Raw genomic sequence first — 18,237 nt, 5'->3', positions numbered from 1 at the left:
AGGCTGCCTGCAGCCTCTGAAGCGCCAGTTCGATCCCTGGCCACCAGCGAGGATCCCACAAAAAAAAAAAAAAAAGTCTTCTAGCTTTTAAGTTCTGAATTCTTTGATTTCTACCACAGTAGCTCTTTAGAATACACCCAAACTGGGCCTCCTGGTTGTGCAGGGGTTAAAGTCACAGCACTATGAAGCTATCACCAGCCACTGCAGCTCAAGTTCAATCCCTGGCCAGGGAGATAACCCACATGGGGCAGCAGACCTCTCCTATATTGCCCCCTGCTTCCCCAGCAATGTATTTCAGTGGATCTGCCTGTTCTGCTCCCCACTCTGCTTCTGGTGAGTCCTCTCACTCCCTGTACATTTGGCCTACAACCCAGTTCTTATATGCATAAATAAAATCAATAAAAAAAAAAAGGACACCCAAACCACATCAGCTCTATTATCTCAGTGGTATCAACACAAACAGTCTCTGGATTTAGAATGATGTCCCACTTCAGAAGTGTTATGAACTAAAATACTGCTAACCAATTTATCCACAACCCAATTAATTATCAGTTAACCAATTTGTCAATAATATGTTAGTTTGACACCCGTCTCCCAGATTCCTCCTCTTTTCTTTTTTATGTGCTCTTACAGAGTCTTACTTTTGCTTCTTTACCTCTCAGTCTTGAACTCATCCTCACCTAGGTTCTCATGCATGACAACATCTACAACAGAGATACCAAGTCATGGACTAGACAGGACAGTGGGTCTAGAGTGATACTGACATACAATGACCAAGAAATACATTCAGATTATCAGAGAAAAGAAGGAATTAAAAAAGACTCCATTAGCAAAATTCAAGTATACCATCAAAGAAAGTGACCAGATGATGCCTTTTATGTGTCTGACCATGCTGATGGTCACTATTAGAAAACAAGTGAACACATGTGTTTCTAAAGGCACAAGAGGTTTCTGACTGACTGAAATGCTTATAAGGATCAGGCAGATAATAAAAATGAATGAAGCAGATAAGAACAGCAGCAAATTGTGGAGACCATGGTCACCTGGACAGCATGTGGTACAACTAAAGGGGCACTGACAGTTCTAGCAACTGACTGTGCCAGTGGGGATGGTGAAGCCAGGGTACTGTGAACTAAATTTTCAATAAAGGCTGCAATGCTGGAATTTTATTAAACAAGACCTCCTCGATTTAGGCATTGTCAACAATTATAAATTTTAAAACACTATGCAAAACAACAACCTACAGGCCAAATGCTGCTGAGAGAATGCCACTTCATAGCCTCTGATATCTAATCTAACACAGCCACGTACCTGAAAATCTTGTAAAAATAGAAGTTCACAGATTCATGAAAGTGTGCATGAAGCAACAATTATAAAAAAATACAAATCATTCAAGGTAGTAAAAGACTTCCTATATATCACTATACATTCAATAAACTGTATCAAAAATTTAAAAGATGGTAATGCTTGAAATTGGCAAGTTAAAATAAAATTATTTACACAGTGATAATAGCAATGTATTTGATAGCATCTTTTAGAAATTATAAATATTAACTAGTGCTCATGAAAAGAACATTTGATCAACATTAGCATTTACCATAAGCCAATTACACAAGTTAAAGAAAAAGGATTTTTATATAGTTTTCTGCATGTTGGTTGTACAGAGAAAGCTGTAAACAACCTAAATTTTCAAAACTAACAATTATTTTTTAAGAAGCTAGTAAAAAATTATATGTATGTGGAGGGGAACTGGTGGGGAATAAGTCAGAAGGAGAAAAATACTGGATGATTTCACTCATGGAATACAGAGAAACAAATAGAAATATGACAAGAATTGAGGCCACTGGAGGGAGAGGTGGATGGCGTGGGGACAATGGGAAAGGGACCCAATGGCCAAGAATAAAGGGCCATTGGTGCTTTGATAGTGGGGGTGGTGTGGTCACATACATCTAAGGAGGTGGAACCTATTCCCCTATCATATATAGTGTTGTAAACCAATGTTACTTCAGTAAAAACAATTATACATATAATGAAATGAGTAAATGAGAGTAAGCTCTGGGGGAAGGAAAAATAAAAAAATGAATTTTAGGGTGAAAGGACTGGAGAACTATTCCCATTGTTGTAAATTTTACATCATGAAAACATTTTACAGTTATCATTAGTATACCACATGTTATAATCAGAAATAAACTGTTATTTTAAAACATGAAGCAGAGTACAATGGGTAGGTACAATGGGTGAACGTGGGAAAGCTATTCCTCTTCTCTGATAAATGAATCTACTGATAGTACCCATGTTAGTGTTCCTGTGAGGATTACACTTGTGGGTTTTATAAAGAGTTTATAGAAGTTCCTGGCAAATAGGCACTATACAATGTTCATTAAAATATCAGCAAAAAAAACTGGTAAGGAAGAGAACAGCTCTTCAGAGGAACAACCTGCCAGGTATGAAAGTTGGTTTACTGGTGATTTTTGATTGTTAACATGTTAGGGCAGATTTACTGTAAGCCCACTGGGAGAATCAAGGAAATCAGATCAATGGACTCTTTGGATAGAAGCCAGGCAGAGTAACCAAGCAACTAGGCAAACTCTGGCTACCAACACAGATTAGGAGCCAGGGTTAATAGGTTTATAGGCTTATAGGTAAACAAGGCTTCTGAAGAACCACCTACAACCATGAGTGACTACTGCTGGGGTTTATACACTGAAGTGTTTTTTTGCAGTAGCATAGTGGAGATTCTTAAAATGAAATAAACATCTGCCAAGGTAGGGTGGGGAGAAGTGGTCATCACAGACCCGGAAGCAGGGATCCCATACAGAGCTTTCATATGCCAATCAAGTCATTAGGACCCAGCCCACGTGCTAAACAGAGCAAATCTGAGTCTGCAGAACAGAGTGACAGAAATAGAATGTAGCCGAGATGATACAATACAGCAAGCACTCAACCTGTCAGATCCTATCAATAGCTACAACTAGCTTGTAAGTTATCAGTTTGGAATTAACTTTTATTGAGCCTCAATTAAATGCCAGTCTGGCCATTTCACTTAGGTTATCCCTTTTGATCCTCACAATAGTCTATGGACTAGGTATGATTGTACTTAGATGTAGAAACTGAGGCTCAGAGAAGTAATTGCGTTTCCCGTAAGAGGTTCAATTAGATTTGACTCCAAATTGTTCTCAGTACAAATTTCTTTCCACACACACTCCACTTCTTTGGAAGAAAAAAAAGTAGTAGCCCAGAAACTCTAAATTGCAAGTCTGTATATATGCATTTCATTCTCAAATATCAGGAAAATTGAGCAATGATGTCATCATTCAAGTCTCAGTTAATTTATCTGAAAACCAGCTAGGACCGGATTGGATCAGTTTCCCAGCCCAGCCATCACACAATGTTGTTCTCTATGTTGCTCAGAACAGCAAGTTTCTGGAGACTAGGGCAATGAGAACTCCAAGCTATTTGCCTTGACTATCAGCAGACTTTCAGGGATCCAAATCCCCTCCAATTTACTTTACAGGAGGAGGAGAACATCTCTTATTCTTCACCAAGAGAAGACTCAGAAAGAAGGCAGTTGTTTGCACAGCAGGACAAGCGTTCTCACAGGCCGCCATGTTGGTGGCTTGATCTGGGTACCCATCACCAAAACTGTAAGAAAGCAATTTTGGAAAATAAAGCTACCCAATCCACAGAATTTTGTAATGGCAGTTCAAGGAAGCTAAGACACACCCCAAATGAGAACCACTGGATTATGTGCCCTTCGAGTATCATTTAGCACTCAAATTACATAATCTCTGATATTATTCTCTGACACAGAATAAATGAAAGTTCACAGGATAAAGGATAAAGCAGTCCACTTTGAACATTTTGCAAATTAAGAGAATCATAAAGACGAGGTATTTATAAAGATCAACAATGAATCAGAATTTTTGCAATGTAATTCCACTATTTTTTGAGCATTTTTTTTTTCAGAGTCTCTTAATTTACTTTGCTTTTCAAAAGTCTTCACCACCATTGCTCCTGTGGAAATCACAGAGAAGGATACAAAGAAAATACAAGCATGTCTGCCTGTTATTAGGAGATGTATTAAATCTCTCTGAAGGTTGGATATTAAACAAATTCCAATAACCACCTCTCCCTTGAATACATCAGGCTTATTTTAGAACTCCTTTCCCATTTAGTATAAAAAGTCACCTCCCATTGTTATCACAAAAGTTCTTTCTGGAAAAAAAGGAAAATGGTGTTTTGACTACATATTGGATTTATTTTTCATTGATCGAGAAAAACTTTCTGCAATGGTTTATATTCTTGCTATTTTTTAAATGCTACATACCTGGTCAATGAAGAGATTACAAAACTCTTGCAATAAAACTATAACTCGAACAGGAGTATTATAAAACTTGGAATGACTCCAGATCAGACAGACAGTATGAAATAATGGCGCGATTAATTTACGAGTCTGTGGGAATTCCATCTCCTGGAGACACTGAATGTGTTTCCTCAGTGGTCTTAGATAAAGTTCCACATCTTGGGCTTCAAGGAGAGCTGAAGGAAACCAAACCACCATGAAAGTGATGGAGTCTCTTCTTTCTAAATACATACTTTACAAGTTCAAGAGAACACTGCAAAGGACCATGGCTCCACTTAAACGCTGTCCTGTTTCTTTTTTATATCACTTCTGCCACTGGCACATTTCCTTTGGAAGTATTCCTAACACCCTTTGGGAGAGATACCCTTAGAGTCTAAAGACTAGTCAATGCATGAAAACTGTGAGAGTAAAACAATTCTGCGAGGTTGTTGTCACTTTATGGTTTGGACCATAAATTTCATCACTGGGATGTTAATTTCTCCCTGGTCCTTGTTAGCAGCACAATTTAATCTTTTATTGCCTCATTCCAGTGTCCTATGAGAGCAACTCATGCAATGACTGGGAAATTCCTACCATGTATGTAATCAAAATGTAACAAAATCATTAAGCCTGGGAGATGAAACTATATGTGGATGAAGGTTTTATGACACTGTACTAATTAATGCCCTTCCCCCATTTAGTAAGTGAATGAAATGCTGTACTTGATGTCTTCTAATGACACCTTCAACCTGATCATGTGTACTTTATTCTCCAGCTTTATGAAACTCTTCAGGTTCTATAGTAGCTACCGACCAAAGAGCCTCCAAATTGAAGTTCTAATGAGAATGTGTGTGGTCATCATTGATGTTTTGGTTAAGATCATGAGGGACATAGAAACCAAGCCAAGGAATAAGAGTCTTACCATTTTTCACAGCCATGAAAATGTCCTTTAAAGTTGGAAAATAGCTGCTTTGTTTAGTTTTCAAGAGCTTGACCATTTTGAGGACAATAGGAGCCTGAAGCTAATTGAAAATCAAAATAAATATAAGCTAGATTAATTACTATGCAAATGTATACTGTAATACTGAAATTACATTCCACTCACATATAATACACAGAGTATTAAACACTCAAAGACATAAAGCAACATTTTTCCCTAAGCATTTTATTTTGCACTTAGTTTACTTAATTTGACTTTTAAAAAAATCTGTTAATTTTCATATTACTATGTATGAAAAATATTTAAACTTCCAATAAAACATTTTCTTGCTGTTTCAGAAAATCTCTAAGGGATATGCGAATGAGTGAATGAATATCTTAGTTTTTAGAACATTAAATTGAGTAACTTATATGGGAAATACCCAGCAAAAGAACCGAGGTTAGAGCTTCCACAGCTCTAACCATAGCCTCTAATCTCTCCAAGATTCTACTCCTTCCCAAACCAATCGACTAGATTCATCAAATCTTACATGCTTCAACATTTCCCTGGGGAGTGAATTTTTCAATGCCACAAATTGTTTCCAATTTCCCCAAATGCTATCAAAATATTCTCAAAAAGGTATAATTACTTTTGGAACAACAGAGGAGACAGATAAGTAATCCAAAGAAAGCATGTTAAAACTTTAAGGCTACTGAAAATAACTGCTCTGGAGACTAATTCCACAATGGACTTTGCTAATTCAATTTACAAGCAACTTACAGGGCGAGCTACTTACTTGATCATAAATACATGACAGATTCTCTCGCCTCATTGTCCAGAAATCTAATTCAGTTTGAGGATTTGAGTGAAGACCATATAGCAGAGGCTGCACTGAATCTTTTTCTACAACTTCTTGGATTTGATGTGACCATTTAATAACCACTGACTCAATTTCATGGAGTATTGTCCTCTCATTCAGCTCTAGCCTATAAATATTGAAATGACTGGTAAGATAATTCAAGAGCAAACAATCAAGACTTGGCTTTTAATAATTTTCTAAATGATCTTCTAAAATAATTAAAATTTTCTAAACTATTTTGTACATAGAAATACTTCAAAATCAGATCCATTAGTTTTATGGCATCTATTTGAGTTGTGGCACTGTTATTGTCATTGGTGTGTCTCTAACATTAAAAAATATAGATAAGCAAAAAATTATCATATCCTTAAAATCATTTCACCAAAATCATCATCAATATTGGCATAATAGCAATTCTTACAGCTCGCTTGTCTTTTTCAAAAGTACACTTTAAAAAAATATATATATATATGGAGTTTTTCAGCATAACATTTAAAAATACAGTTATAATTCTCTAACTGCCAGCAGTTTGCTGGCAGTAGAATATTAAATGGGTATTCTGGTTCTCGATTTTAATATACTATGCTGCATATACTATATCATTACATACTTGGTCTCTGAACACCTCTGATCCAGGCCAATGTTTCCTGCAACAGTGGGAATTGGTAGAAGAGTTCTTCTCAACATTTTGCCCCTAAAAATATGCATTTTATTTTTCATGACTTCTACGTGACGTTCCATATCTTTCGAAATAAAACAGGACCAGGATTTATGGTTGTTCCTATTAGAAAGAATTGGCACTAAAATCTAGAGCAGAGAAACATTTCAAAAAATTAATTAACAGACAACATGCTCCTTCAAAGACTTTTTTTGTCATACAATATTAGCAACAAAACCATTCAATTTCATATTCTCCTATGATATAAAATCTACAGAGAGGACAAAGTCAGTGATCTATTTTCAAAGTAGAAACACTATAATTTACTTATTATCAAACATTTGTGGAGGTTCCCAATTATTCAAACACTACATTGAAATAAGCAAAATCATGTCAAGTAAACTGCTTTTTAAAATTCACTTTTTTTTAAAAAAAAAGTAATTTTGGACAGTATATGATTTCTCACCTCAGGTGTGGTCACTATAACTCTCCCACCACCAAAGTGACCATAGTTCATCACCATAGTCCCCTGTGCTCCTCCCTCACAGTTTTCACCCCACCCCTCATGGATGCCTGTTATCTATGATCAGCTTTCATGGTTTGCCTTTCACACTTCGTTTTTTCTATATTCCACATATAAGTGAAGTCATCTGACATTTATCTTTTTCCTTCTGACTTATTTTGGCTAGCATCAATCCTCTGGCTTCATCCATGTTGCACAAATGACCTGAGTATCTTTTTTGATCACTGAGTAGTATTCCATTATGTATGTATTCTACATCTTCTCGAGCCATTCATCCATTTTGAGGCATTTAGGTTGTTTTCATATCTTGGCTATTATAAACAGCGCTGTACTAAACTTTCAAATTAGTGGGGTTTTTTTTTTTGGCAGGAGGGTAGATTCTCAGGCCTGAAATAGCTGGTTAATATGGCAGATCCATTTCTAGTGTTTTGAGGAACCTCTACACAACTTTTCTTAGTGGCTAAACTAGTTCACATTCCCACCAACACTAACTACTTACATAATGCAAACTGAACACACTGTCAAATATATTAATAAAAAAAAGTTTTTGAGTTACATAGAGGTAAGAATAAAATTAATCTCAAGTCCTGGGTAGCTTCCCAGTGGGTTAAAGTTTGATAGAAAGATGTTTATTATTACATAAACCTTTTCCATTGATGTTTCAGGAATATCAATGAAATTATGTATGTGAAAACTCTCAAAAATGATTTTTTTAGTCCCGGAGTCTAGCACATGTTAATAGGAATTTGCTGAGTTAATGAAATTGTGATCTCTTCTTGCTTTCCTACTTTTTTCCAATATCTACTAATTTTAAACATTTTTCATTTCTTGTTACTCTATCCAGTTTCATCAGCATTATACAAAATTATAATTATGAAATTATAAAAATATAATTATAGATTATATAGAACAAACTTATATAATGCATATTAATTATAATTATGAACTTATAGAATTTCAATTAGCTAAAATGCTCAGAAAAATTATTCTACCTTTTTATTCTGACAATACAGTCTCCTAAATTGTTTTCTAATAGAGCTGAAACACATCTTTCCAAATTATGTTAATATTATGTTTTCCTGCTTAGCACCAACAATATATCAAGCTGAGAATACAGAGATACAAAACAGTTTCTGCCTTCAGAGAGCTCAGTGGGTTAGGATCCTTGATGTAAGAGCTGCCACACAGGAGAAACACCTGTTTCTACAAAGAAATATGAGGGAAGACTTGCCAAGAAAGTTGCTACTTGGTATAAATTTTTAAGGTGAAAGACTGGGCAGACATTCCAGAAAACTAAACAGTGATACAGAGAATCACTGAGGACTGTGGAGTACCGCACAAGTGGGACACTGCCAGTCTGGCCTAGAGAGCCAGCACCCAAGAAGGGTGCTGGGGCAGTTCATGAGGAGATTTGGAAATCAGACTGGAGAATTTTGGTTTACTGGGCTGAACATCCACTGACCCCCTGGAAACTATTAGCTAGATTAAATCCCCAATATTAATAGCTTTTTCTATAAGTCAGGTGCAAGGAAATTTCTGGTTATTCAACATTACTGATTTAACTGGGTATTGATTCAAACAGGTACTATTTCAAAACTACTATGCTTTGAGGAAGCCAACTTTAAAATTAAATGCTTGTGTCAGAAATTAGTTAAAACTTATGAAATTCTGAGTCACATTTTGCAGAGCATTTAGACACAAAGCTAAACTATATAAATAGAGCCTTTTAATTATAATAAATCTTACTATCAAAAAGTATATACAAAGTAACTCAATTTGGAGTTCAGTTTTGTATTGGGAATTTTTATCTACATTTTTTTTAAAGAAATCAGACTTCATAATTTTTATTTTAGATTTATTTATTTATACAAGCACTGGGTATAGTCAGAAGCACAGGAGGGTGAGAGAATTCACCAGAGCCAGAGCGGGGAGCAGAGCAGGCAGAAGGACCGAAGTACACTGCTGAGGGGAGCAGCGGGCAGCAGGAGAGGTCTGCGCGCCATGTGGGACCCTCCTCCGGTGGCCGGGGAGCAGCCGGGGATCGAACTGGCATTGGCAGAGGCTGCGGGCAGCTTTGCAACCCAGCGCTCAACCGCTGCGCCACTGGGGAGGCCCCTTTATCTCATTTTATAAGAAAAATATCCACGAGGTAAAATACATATAAAATAAAAAATTAAGTAGAAATAACTTACATAAATAAGAGAATATATGCTCTCTGTATAGCGAATATAAAAAAAAAAGAAAAATATACAATTATAGACAAAGGAGTTACGGTGTCTTTACTATATGGTTTTCTTACCTCTTTTAAGCTGAAAATATTTTTTATGAGGTTCTTCAATCAACAGAGATTATTACCTGGGTAATGCTCAAAACACAGGCACCTAGACCTCTCCCAGACTTCTTACATGGGATGGAAACTAGAGAGGACTATAAGAACCAACTTTTGTTTCCATTCTGGCTTAGTGAGCATTCATAATCATTGTTTCTATCAACATTTGAATCAACATAATGCATAATGAAATAAACAACTAGAGGACACATCAAATACTTTTGCTAAGTAAAATTATACACAACAATACAGTTACAAGTAACATACGGGGGTGGGGGACACAAAGCTGAGCAGCAGAAGGAAGTTAAATTTTGGGCATATTAGGTTTGAGATGTCAATTACACATTAGGTGGCCATGTCCAGAAAGAAGGTGGAAGGAATTCCTCTGGGAATTCATGAAGGAGACTGAGGCTAGAGGGAGAAATCTGGGAGGCATCAGCACATCAGTACAAATTATGAGTAATCAGTGCATAACTGAGTCAAACTCGATGACAAGTGAGTGTTTTTAGATCACTTAAATGAGGAAAAAAAAAAGCCATAAATGACTTTCTCCACCTACAGTTCAAACACTTGGTTCATCCCTTCCTTATTCTATTCCATTTAAGAACCCAAACATTGGAAAACTCCAATACTTTTAAAATCCAATCACTACCCCCCAACATATTCCCTCCTTTATTCAATTCAGTCAACAATTCACCAATATTTGCATGAAATGGCTCTCTTCTTAAGTCACCCAAAAAGGTAGAGGTTGATTAGCCTGAAATGCACGTTAGGTGTGCCCTAATATATATATTTATATTTATTTATATCACACACACAAAACTTGTTTAGGATATGCATTACCACTGCTGCCTTCTAGTAAATCAGTTAGTGCATGAATTTGGATCTTACAATGTTGCTTTGCTGGCACCTACCAATGGAAAAATTAGATGACTTTATTTTTTAATCAGCCTCACCAGCCTTATTTTTCACCATCTCCAGCTCTTATTCCCCAATTATTTACACTATTTTAAAAAACAAAACTGCATTTCATCATCTCTGTGCCTTTGCAGTGCTTCCTCTTGGCTCAAAATGCCCTTCCTTCATCTTCTACCTCTAGTTAATGCCTTAGATTTTAACATTATAATGACCGAATAATTTACCATACAAGTCTGGATAATTTTGAAAGTAAAAGAAAGCACTAAAAATTATTTGAAGATGTTAAGTGATCTGTACTGGTGGAATCTGGAACTGCCCCAGGCAAACAGACCTGTGATCATCCTATTCCAGACTCCCCACCTTCCCTGCCAACCACCTAGATGTGGTAGGGTGCCACTAAGCTCCCACAGTATGCTAAAACCCCTAGGGTGGCCCTGCTTACCATGTGGCATCACTGATGGCTTAGATGTCAGCTGCCCTAATTAGACTACTTGCTTTCTGAGGGTAGAACTGCAACCCAAATTTTTGCATTTATGTTCAGTCACTAGAACCAAGTAAGTATTTAATAAACATTAATTAAATAACTGGAGTTTATTAGCATGAAATTCCTCAAGTGTCCTTTCCAGATAAATGCCCCCCCCCCAAAAAAAAAAAATTAACATGGAGCTAGCAGAGATCCTACACCACAGGCTTCTGCCCTAAAACAGTATGTTGACACTTTAGTGTCACTTGCTGTTTTGTATCCTATCAAAACGAGGTATCAATTAACCCTTACTTAACCTTATTTACTTAACAAGTATTTACTGAGCTCCTATGTTTCAGACAATGTCTTTGGTGTGTTTCAGACCTAAGGATTTGGTGCTGGGCTTAAGGTAAGGTAGGTGAGCCATTTACCTTGGGCACCCAAAACACAGTAATAGAAATGAAATTTTTTTTAAAGATTTATTCATGCAAACAAGAAATGGGGTGTAAGCCAGAGGTGCGGGGTATGAGAGGATTCATCAGAGAGAATGGGGAGCAGTACAGGCAGATCTACTGAAATACACTGCTGAGGGGAGCAGCGGGCGAGACAGGAGAGGTCTGTTGCGCCATGTGGGTCAGCTCCCTGACCGGCCAGGGATCAAACTCTTGCTGCAGTGGTTGTGGATTGCTTCATAGTGCTGTGCTTAACTTCATGCACCACCAGGGAGGCCCCCGAGATGAATATTTTTAAAATCAAAAATTATTGCAAAAAATTTCATGATAAAACATTTTTTCAATAGACAAGATCAGTATCACTGACTTTTCCTTTTGCCTCTGGCTCCAATATTACTGGGCATGCCACTGTTAGTGATTCCAGTTTTTACTTTAAAGAGTTTTGTTGTTGTTATTTTTGATTTTATTAAAATGTTATCTGAGGGCCTCACTGGTGGTGCAAGGGGTTAAGATGCAACCTATGAAGCAATCCGCAGCCACTGCAGCATGAATTCGATCCCCAGCCAAGGAGCAACCCACATGGTACAGGAGACCTCTCCTGACTCGCTGCTCACTGCTCCCCTCACCAGTGTATTTCAGTTGATCTGCCTATTCTGTTCCCCACTCTGTGTCTGGTGGATCCTCCCACCCCCCACACCTCCAGCCTGCACCCCAGTTCTTATATGCATAAATAATCTTTAAAAAAATGTTATCCGATTACTGAGGGTCTTTTTTTTTTTTGGTCCCTCCATGTTCTAAAAGGGGTGCTACCTGCTTTACTCCAGCATTTACAAAGATCCCTGCTCTCCAGAGAGCAGATTCACTGGAAAAGTTCAAAAAAGTTTTTGAACAAAAAGATTTAAAGGATATGAAGGGATTGGCTGAGTAGATTCTAGAAACAATGAAAAAATAAGTGCAAAGGCACAGAGCATGGGTGTGCTGAGGTGACTGAGGAAGGGTAAGGCAGCACCAGTTGTTGCAAAATGAGATGTTTAGAGAGGTCATGGGGAGGTCAGAACAGAGAAATTTTGGTCCTGTGCTTTCTTCCTCTAACAAACTTTAAGAATCACCTACTTGCTGATCCTGATTCAGCAGCTCTAAATCTGGGGCAGGGCCTGAGATGCCAGTTATAACAATTCACTAGATGGTGCTAATATTGCTGATTCACAGTGAGTTGAGTGATTACACCAAGTCTGTGCCACTACAAGCACTGGAGACCCATTCAGAGTAAAGGGAGAATCAGTATAGCATGAGCACAAAGCAAAATATTCTGACTTGTTTCAAGGATCACTTCTAGCTGCTGAGCTAGGGATCTGTCATAGATTGGAGCCACAACAGGAGGAGTCCAACCAGAGGCTAGTGCAGTAACACGGGTAAGAGGTTATGGTAAACTGGACCAGGCTGGTAGCTCTGGAGGGGTGAAGGGTATTGTTCTGGTAGTAAGCTTCTCTATCAATTTGGGAAGACAGATAAAGGAGAGGCCTGGAGCCCTCAGTGGCTTTGGGGGGCTTAATGCTCTTTCTCTGCCAATTATTGTGGGGCAAGCCCAGAGGCTGGAAAGGCAGGAAGGCTAGGGGGCCAGGAAGCTGGCAGAACCCCCAGCCTCCAGCAAACCCTTTCTCTTTGGGCTTTCTGGCATTCTCATGGTCGCTTTCTCTCACAGCTGTAGCTTGTACTCTTGTAGCCATTCTGTCTTTGAGTGACACCGCCCTTACAGCCTCAGCCTCCAGGCCCAGGTGTGCACACTTATGCATGCCCACTAGACTCCAGGTGTCCACCATCAGGCGCAAGTGCCCTACACCCACGCTCCCAAGCGCCCTCTTTATTCAAGGCCATAGATGATAGCCACAGAGGCCAATGGCGTAAAAAAGTCTGACCATCTTCATTTACCCTACAGGTACTGATTCTGAAAGTGGAACTTGCAGCATTTCCTCACAGATTACATACAAAGTGTGAGACAGAAACAGGAGTAAGGGCTGACTTCTAGGTTTTCTGGCTTGAGCACGTGCAGGAGGGAGTTGGTAGCCTCCTGGCCCCCAAGCACCCCTGCCGTGTACCTGGTAAATCCCAATAAAAGCCTGAAAAGCCACCAAGGGCTCCGGGACTCTCCTCCTTTACCCCGTCTGCTCTGATCATAGAGATCCTGCTCCGTGTCCTGTCCTGCCACTACACAGTTAAAAGTACATTCAATAATAGGAGAGGGAAACCTGTCAGGTACTAAAGTTGTGGATGAGGACTTCAGCTAGCCCAGCTAGAGCAAGAAAATACCTCTCTTCAAATGAGGAAAAGAGACTCAAAGTAGAAGTGACTCAATTCCTACCTTAGGTGTTGTCTTGGACAAGACTGCACTGATTACGAGACACATTACAATCACCTGGAATCTTTAGTAAAGACTGCTGCCTGCCTGCCTCCCACTCCCATTGATTTAATTGGAACCAGGTATGAATTGGACAATGGTAGGCCAGAAAGCTCCCCCAGGTGATTCTACTTTGGCAAAGTTTGCTGATCACTGCTCTGGATCTAGGAAATCTGGTCATTTGATGTTCCTTAAAGCTGGCCAATAAACAACTTAGAAATGCAGAATCTCAGCCCACCCAAAACCTACTGAATCAGCTTGCCTTAACAAAAGGGGTCTAGTGAGCATAAAAATGCCAAGTAATGTGGGTTCACACAGCATTTCTGATTTAAAGCAAATGTTTCTAACACTTGTTCCCACTACCTATTCTCATGATCTGTGATGAGTGACACATAGATACTAACAGAACTCTGAAAATTTGGTAATTCCCTTTTCCTACATTTAAGTTTGTCCCTACTCCAAATGTAAAGTTTAGTGATGCTGCTTTAAATTTACTCTCCTTTAGAAACAAGGAAAGAAACAAGGGAAAAGAGGAGCCTAAAAGTTGCCACCTGTTGAATATTAACATCAGTATCAGCTCATTTCAGATACAACCTAAATGCTATCATTTGCCACCCACCTGGCTAATATAACAGGCTTCTACACATTCTCTTGTTTTTAAATAGCCAAAGTTGTCCTGAATAATCCCAAGTATCACAGAGATAAATGGAAGATTCAAATATTAAAGACTAGTACCTCATCTATGAAAGCAGTTATGTGTCCAAGAGATGAAGCAGGTAACTCTCCAAATAAAACCTTTTGAGAGAAATCATTTACTTCAGTGATTTCAGTAGTCTTCTTGGCAACATAAAGAAGTTTATGTTTTGTATCTCTTGGAATCTGAAACAAGAGCAAGATAATTAGTTTAAGTCCACAATGTAGCTTTCATGTTAACAAGAAGGAATTGCTGTATCTAACTTGTAGCTAAACTGTTAGAACAAACAAAACCTGGCATCTTGCCTACCTTTACAAATAAGGTTGTTCCACTGCTTTTCCCTACTCTTCAAAGTGCACAGTTTTCTTTGTTCTTTTATAATGCTAATTTCACAGCATTGTTTGTGTGGAAATATCACCTTTAAAAGCCATGTCAATTATACCAGATTACAGACCACAACATCTCATAATTAAAAACAAATAAGGAGCGTGGTAGAATGTTGCCATTTTTGCAAAAGTTATTTTTTATATTCTTTTGTTTGGAAATAAGCCAAACTGAAATAAACACCAGATACAAAAAGTTACTTTGTGTTTCTATTCAGGCAAAGGATATCTTTAATCAAAATATTCTAGCATTTCTACAACTAGTTATTTTTTCAAATATAAAGACTGTTTAACTTGGGAAATAACTACAGTTAAGTAATACTAGAATTGTTTTACCACCTTGTCTACTGACAATTTTTAGAAAAAAATCAGTTACAACGAAGAGCAGCGGAAAAAAAAAATCAAAATCACAAAACCCTAAAGCAAATAACCTAGGAATTCTATTTCCCAACTAAAGACCACATCTAGAGATGATAATGTCACTTTGCAATATTTAACTGACGCCACACGGCTTCAAGTTTGCAAATATTGCTCCAAACTCCCCACAATTGAAAACTTATATACCAATGCTCTACGTGGAGCTAATTCCTTATCCTTCAAGTGAAGGCGCAATCTAATTTTAAGAAGGAAGCTTGGTAAATACCAAGTGGGCGTAGACTGGCCCGCAACTCCTTTTTAAAACCCTCAATATTTCCCGCAAGAGGTGATGTTGTGGACAGGCCGTCAGCCTGAGTACATGGCAAATTTGGGGTCTGCTAAACACTACCTTTTTAAAGGAAGGCTATGGCTCCGGAGTAGCCCCCGAACGACTGAAAAGAAGTTGTGGCCCAGAGAACCCACCTTGCGCCTAACGCCCAGGCAGCTGAACCGAGCGCTGTTCTCCCCGCTTTGTCCGGGTGGAGCAGCTCAGAGGCGGCTCCAGAAAGCAAACTAATCAACAAGAGTCCTGACAGCCGAGTGGGCGCACGTGGGGGCTCCGCGGACTCCAGCGACTGCCGCAGGCCAAGTTTCTAAAACGCCGCAGCGCGGCCCTGGCGGGGACCCCAAGAGGCGCGACGGGCCCGTCCTCGCGCGGGAGCCCGCGATGCTGGTGGTGCGGCCGGGGCCCCTCGCCCCTTACCTCTCCGGAGACCGTGAGCCGCTTCGCCGCGGCGACGCCGATCACAAGGAACGCGGGGCTGGGGCTCTCCAGAAACCCCCCCAGGACCTGCCGGTTGTCCTCGCTCTCCAAATACTGGCTCCATTTCTCCTCCGGGAGCCCCAGCAGCTGCTCCAGGCGGCCTCCGAGGAAGCGCACCCGCGCGTCCAGGGCGAAACTCCGAGCCCTCCTGGCCGCCGCCGCCTCTTCGTCCTCCTCCTCCAGCCCCATCTCGCCCGCCGCCTCCAGGCTGGAGCCCGAGGTTAAGCAAAGGGTCGGGACTTCCCGGAAACCTAGTGCCTCTCTGGCTGCCACACGGGCTGCCATCCGCACGAGTGGACTCGGGGTGGCCGGCTCCTCTGGCACCCCACGCGGTGGTCGGCGCGGACACCCTTCGGCACGCGAGCCTGGGGAAGCGCCCACCTCCTCCCGGAATCCCCGCGCGTCCAGCAGCACGTCCCCCAGCTGTTGCTGCTCCGCCGCCAGCGCCTGCGCGCTCTGCGAGCCAGGTGGGCCACCGGGACCGACCGCGCGTCCGGTTTCCCGGGGGACGGTGGCCCCGCCCCGGCCCGGCCCGCTGGGGGCGGAGTGAGCCACCGAGCTGAGAGGCCTTGGTGCTCTGGCCCCAAAGCCGAGGGGAAGAGACTTGCCTGAAGGTGGTCGGTGCAGTGCTCTAGCTTGGCACCCTCCAGGACCCCCAAACCCTGGCTCTTGACCTGTGGCAATCCCTGTGGAGATCTCTGACACGGAGAATAATAGCCCAGAACTAATTAACAGCTGTAGTTGAAGCAGTGCTGCCTTGTGCCGAATGCTGTGCTAAATTCTTTACCTTGATTATTGCATGTAATCCCTAGAACAGCAGGGCGTCGACTGGTCAGTTTATGGGCCAGGAAAGTAAGTCACTCACGGTGACTAAGTAACCAGGAGATGGTGCGACCGGCATTCAGCTCCCTTGCTGAAAGCTATGCCCAAATATTACCAGAAAAGAGCCAAACTGCAATTCAGTTTTCCTAGTTGTGTATGTCCAAGATCTGTATTCCAAGTCCTGTGTAGTATTCGGAGTCCTGATTGAGATAGGCACTTACCACTATGCTAGTATGTTAATGTGCTGTAGGGTAAGTAAAGTATCAGGCTTTTCTGCCCTCCAGCCATTAGAATTGATGATGGAACCCTGTGGTTCTGAATGCATGCCTGATGGCTAGCACCTGGAGTAGGTTGTGGGCATGCGTAGGTGGGTACACCTGGGCTGAAAGACTGGGTTTATAAGGGCCGGGTCACTAGGATCCCAGGGAAGAGCAGAGAGCGACAGCACGGAAAAGTGAAAGACAGCAGAACAGTTACGAGAAACAGAACCAGCAGATAAGCACAGGCCAAGAGAGAAGCCGGAAAGAGTGAAGAATCGCTGGGGGATGGGAGGCCTGCCAGCCTGCTCACCCCCACACAACCCCCACCCCCGCGATGCCATGTACCTGGTAAATCCCACGAAAAGCCTGCAAAAGCCACCTAGGGCCCCAGGACTCCTCCTTCACCCGTCTGCTCTAGTCATGGATATCCTGCTCCGTCCCCTCCTGCCCCTACACACGCCCAGTAAGAGAATGCACAGCCTTTTTGTAGATTCCACAGTGTACTAAAACTACCTGGAATTTATTATTCAACCCAAGAGTGAAAGATCAAAAGTTCCACACTAAAAACAGGCTTCATGACATTGAAACGGGATTTTGGTAGGCCATATTATTGGCACTTGTGAGAGTATTAAGGAAATTCTGATTAGTAAGGTAGCCAAAATTTGGGGGAGGGGGGTGTCTTCAAACTAAAGTTTTTAGTTGGTCCCCTTTAATTTTTCATTTCAAAATAAAACTATACATCCATTTCTCCCATAAGAGCTATGAAACTGTTTTGTCCTCAATAATCCATTATAGTAACTGATATTGATAAACAGGTATTCCAGCAATATTGGGAGTTTCAATAATTTTTTCTTTACAGATGTCTCTGATCATTGTGCATAATCTTTCCTAATTGTATGATCATCATCCTGAATTAACACAGGCTCCTGGAAAGTCTTTATAATGAATGTCTGTCCTGATCGCTGTGTGGTCCCTGGAAATCACTGGGGCTCTAGGGGATAGTATCAAGTATGTAGATCACTGCATCCTATATATAAAGC

General features: G+C 40.5%; 1 protein-coding gene across 1 annotated transcript in view; it reads right to left on the bottom strand.

Moving 5' to 3' along the window:
- Positions 1–16,400, bottom strand: part of DNAH11 (dynein axonemal heavy chain 11) — a gene marked incomplete at its 5' end in the record, with an annotated part of 290,362 nt that extends 273,962 nt beyond the window's left edge. The window contains 6 exons of the mRNA XM_084230443.1: positions 4,328–4,539; positions 5,265–5,364; positions 6,058–6,247; positions 6,731–6,927; positions 14,594–14,737; positions 16,056–16,400. Coding sequence (XP_084086569.1) covers positions 4,328–4,539; positions 5,265–5,364; positions 6,058–6,247; positions 6,731–6,927; positions 14,594–14,737; positions 16,056–16,400 — 1,188 coding nt within the window. The remainder of the gene's footprint in view (positions 1–4,327; positions 4,540–5,264; positions 5,365–6,057; positions 6,248–6,730; positions 6,928–14,593; positions 14,738–16,055) is intronic.
- Positions 16,401–18,237: the final 1,837 nt, after the last annotated feature.

The sequence above is a fragment of the Talpa europaea genome (assembly GCF_964194135.1).
Source record: "Talpa europaea genome assembly, chromosome: 3".
Lineage (NCBI taxonomy): Eukaryota > Metazoa > Chordata > Mammalia > Eulipotyphla > Talpidae > Talpa > Talpa europaea.
Note: the sequence above shows the minus strand (reverse complement) of the source record. Positions and strands in the feature narration are given on the sequence as shown.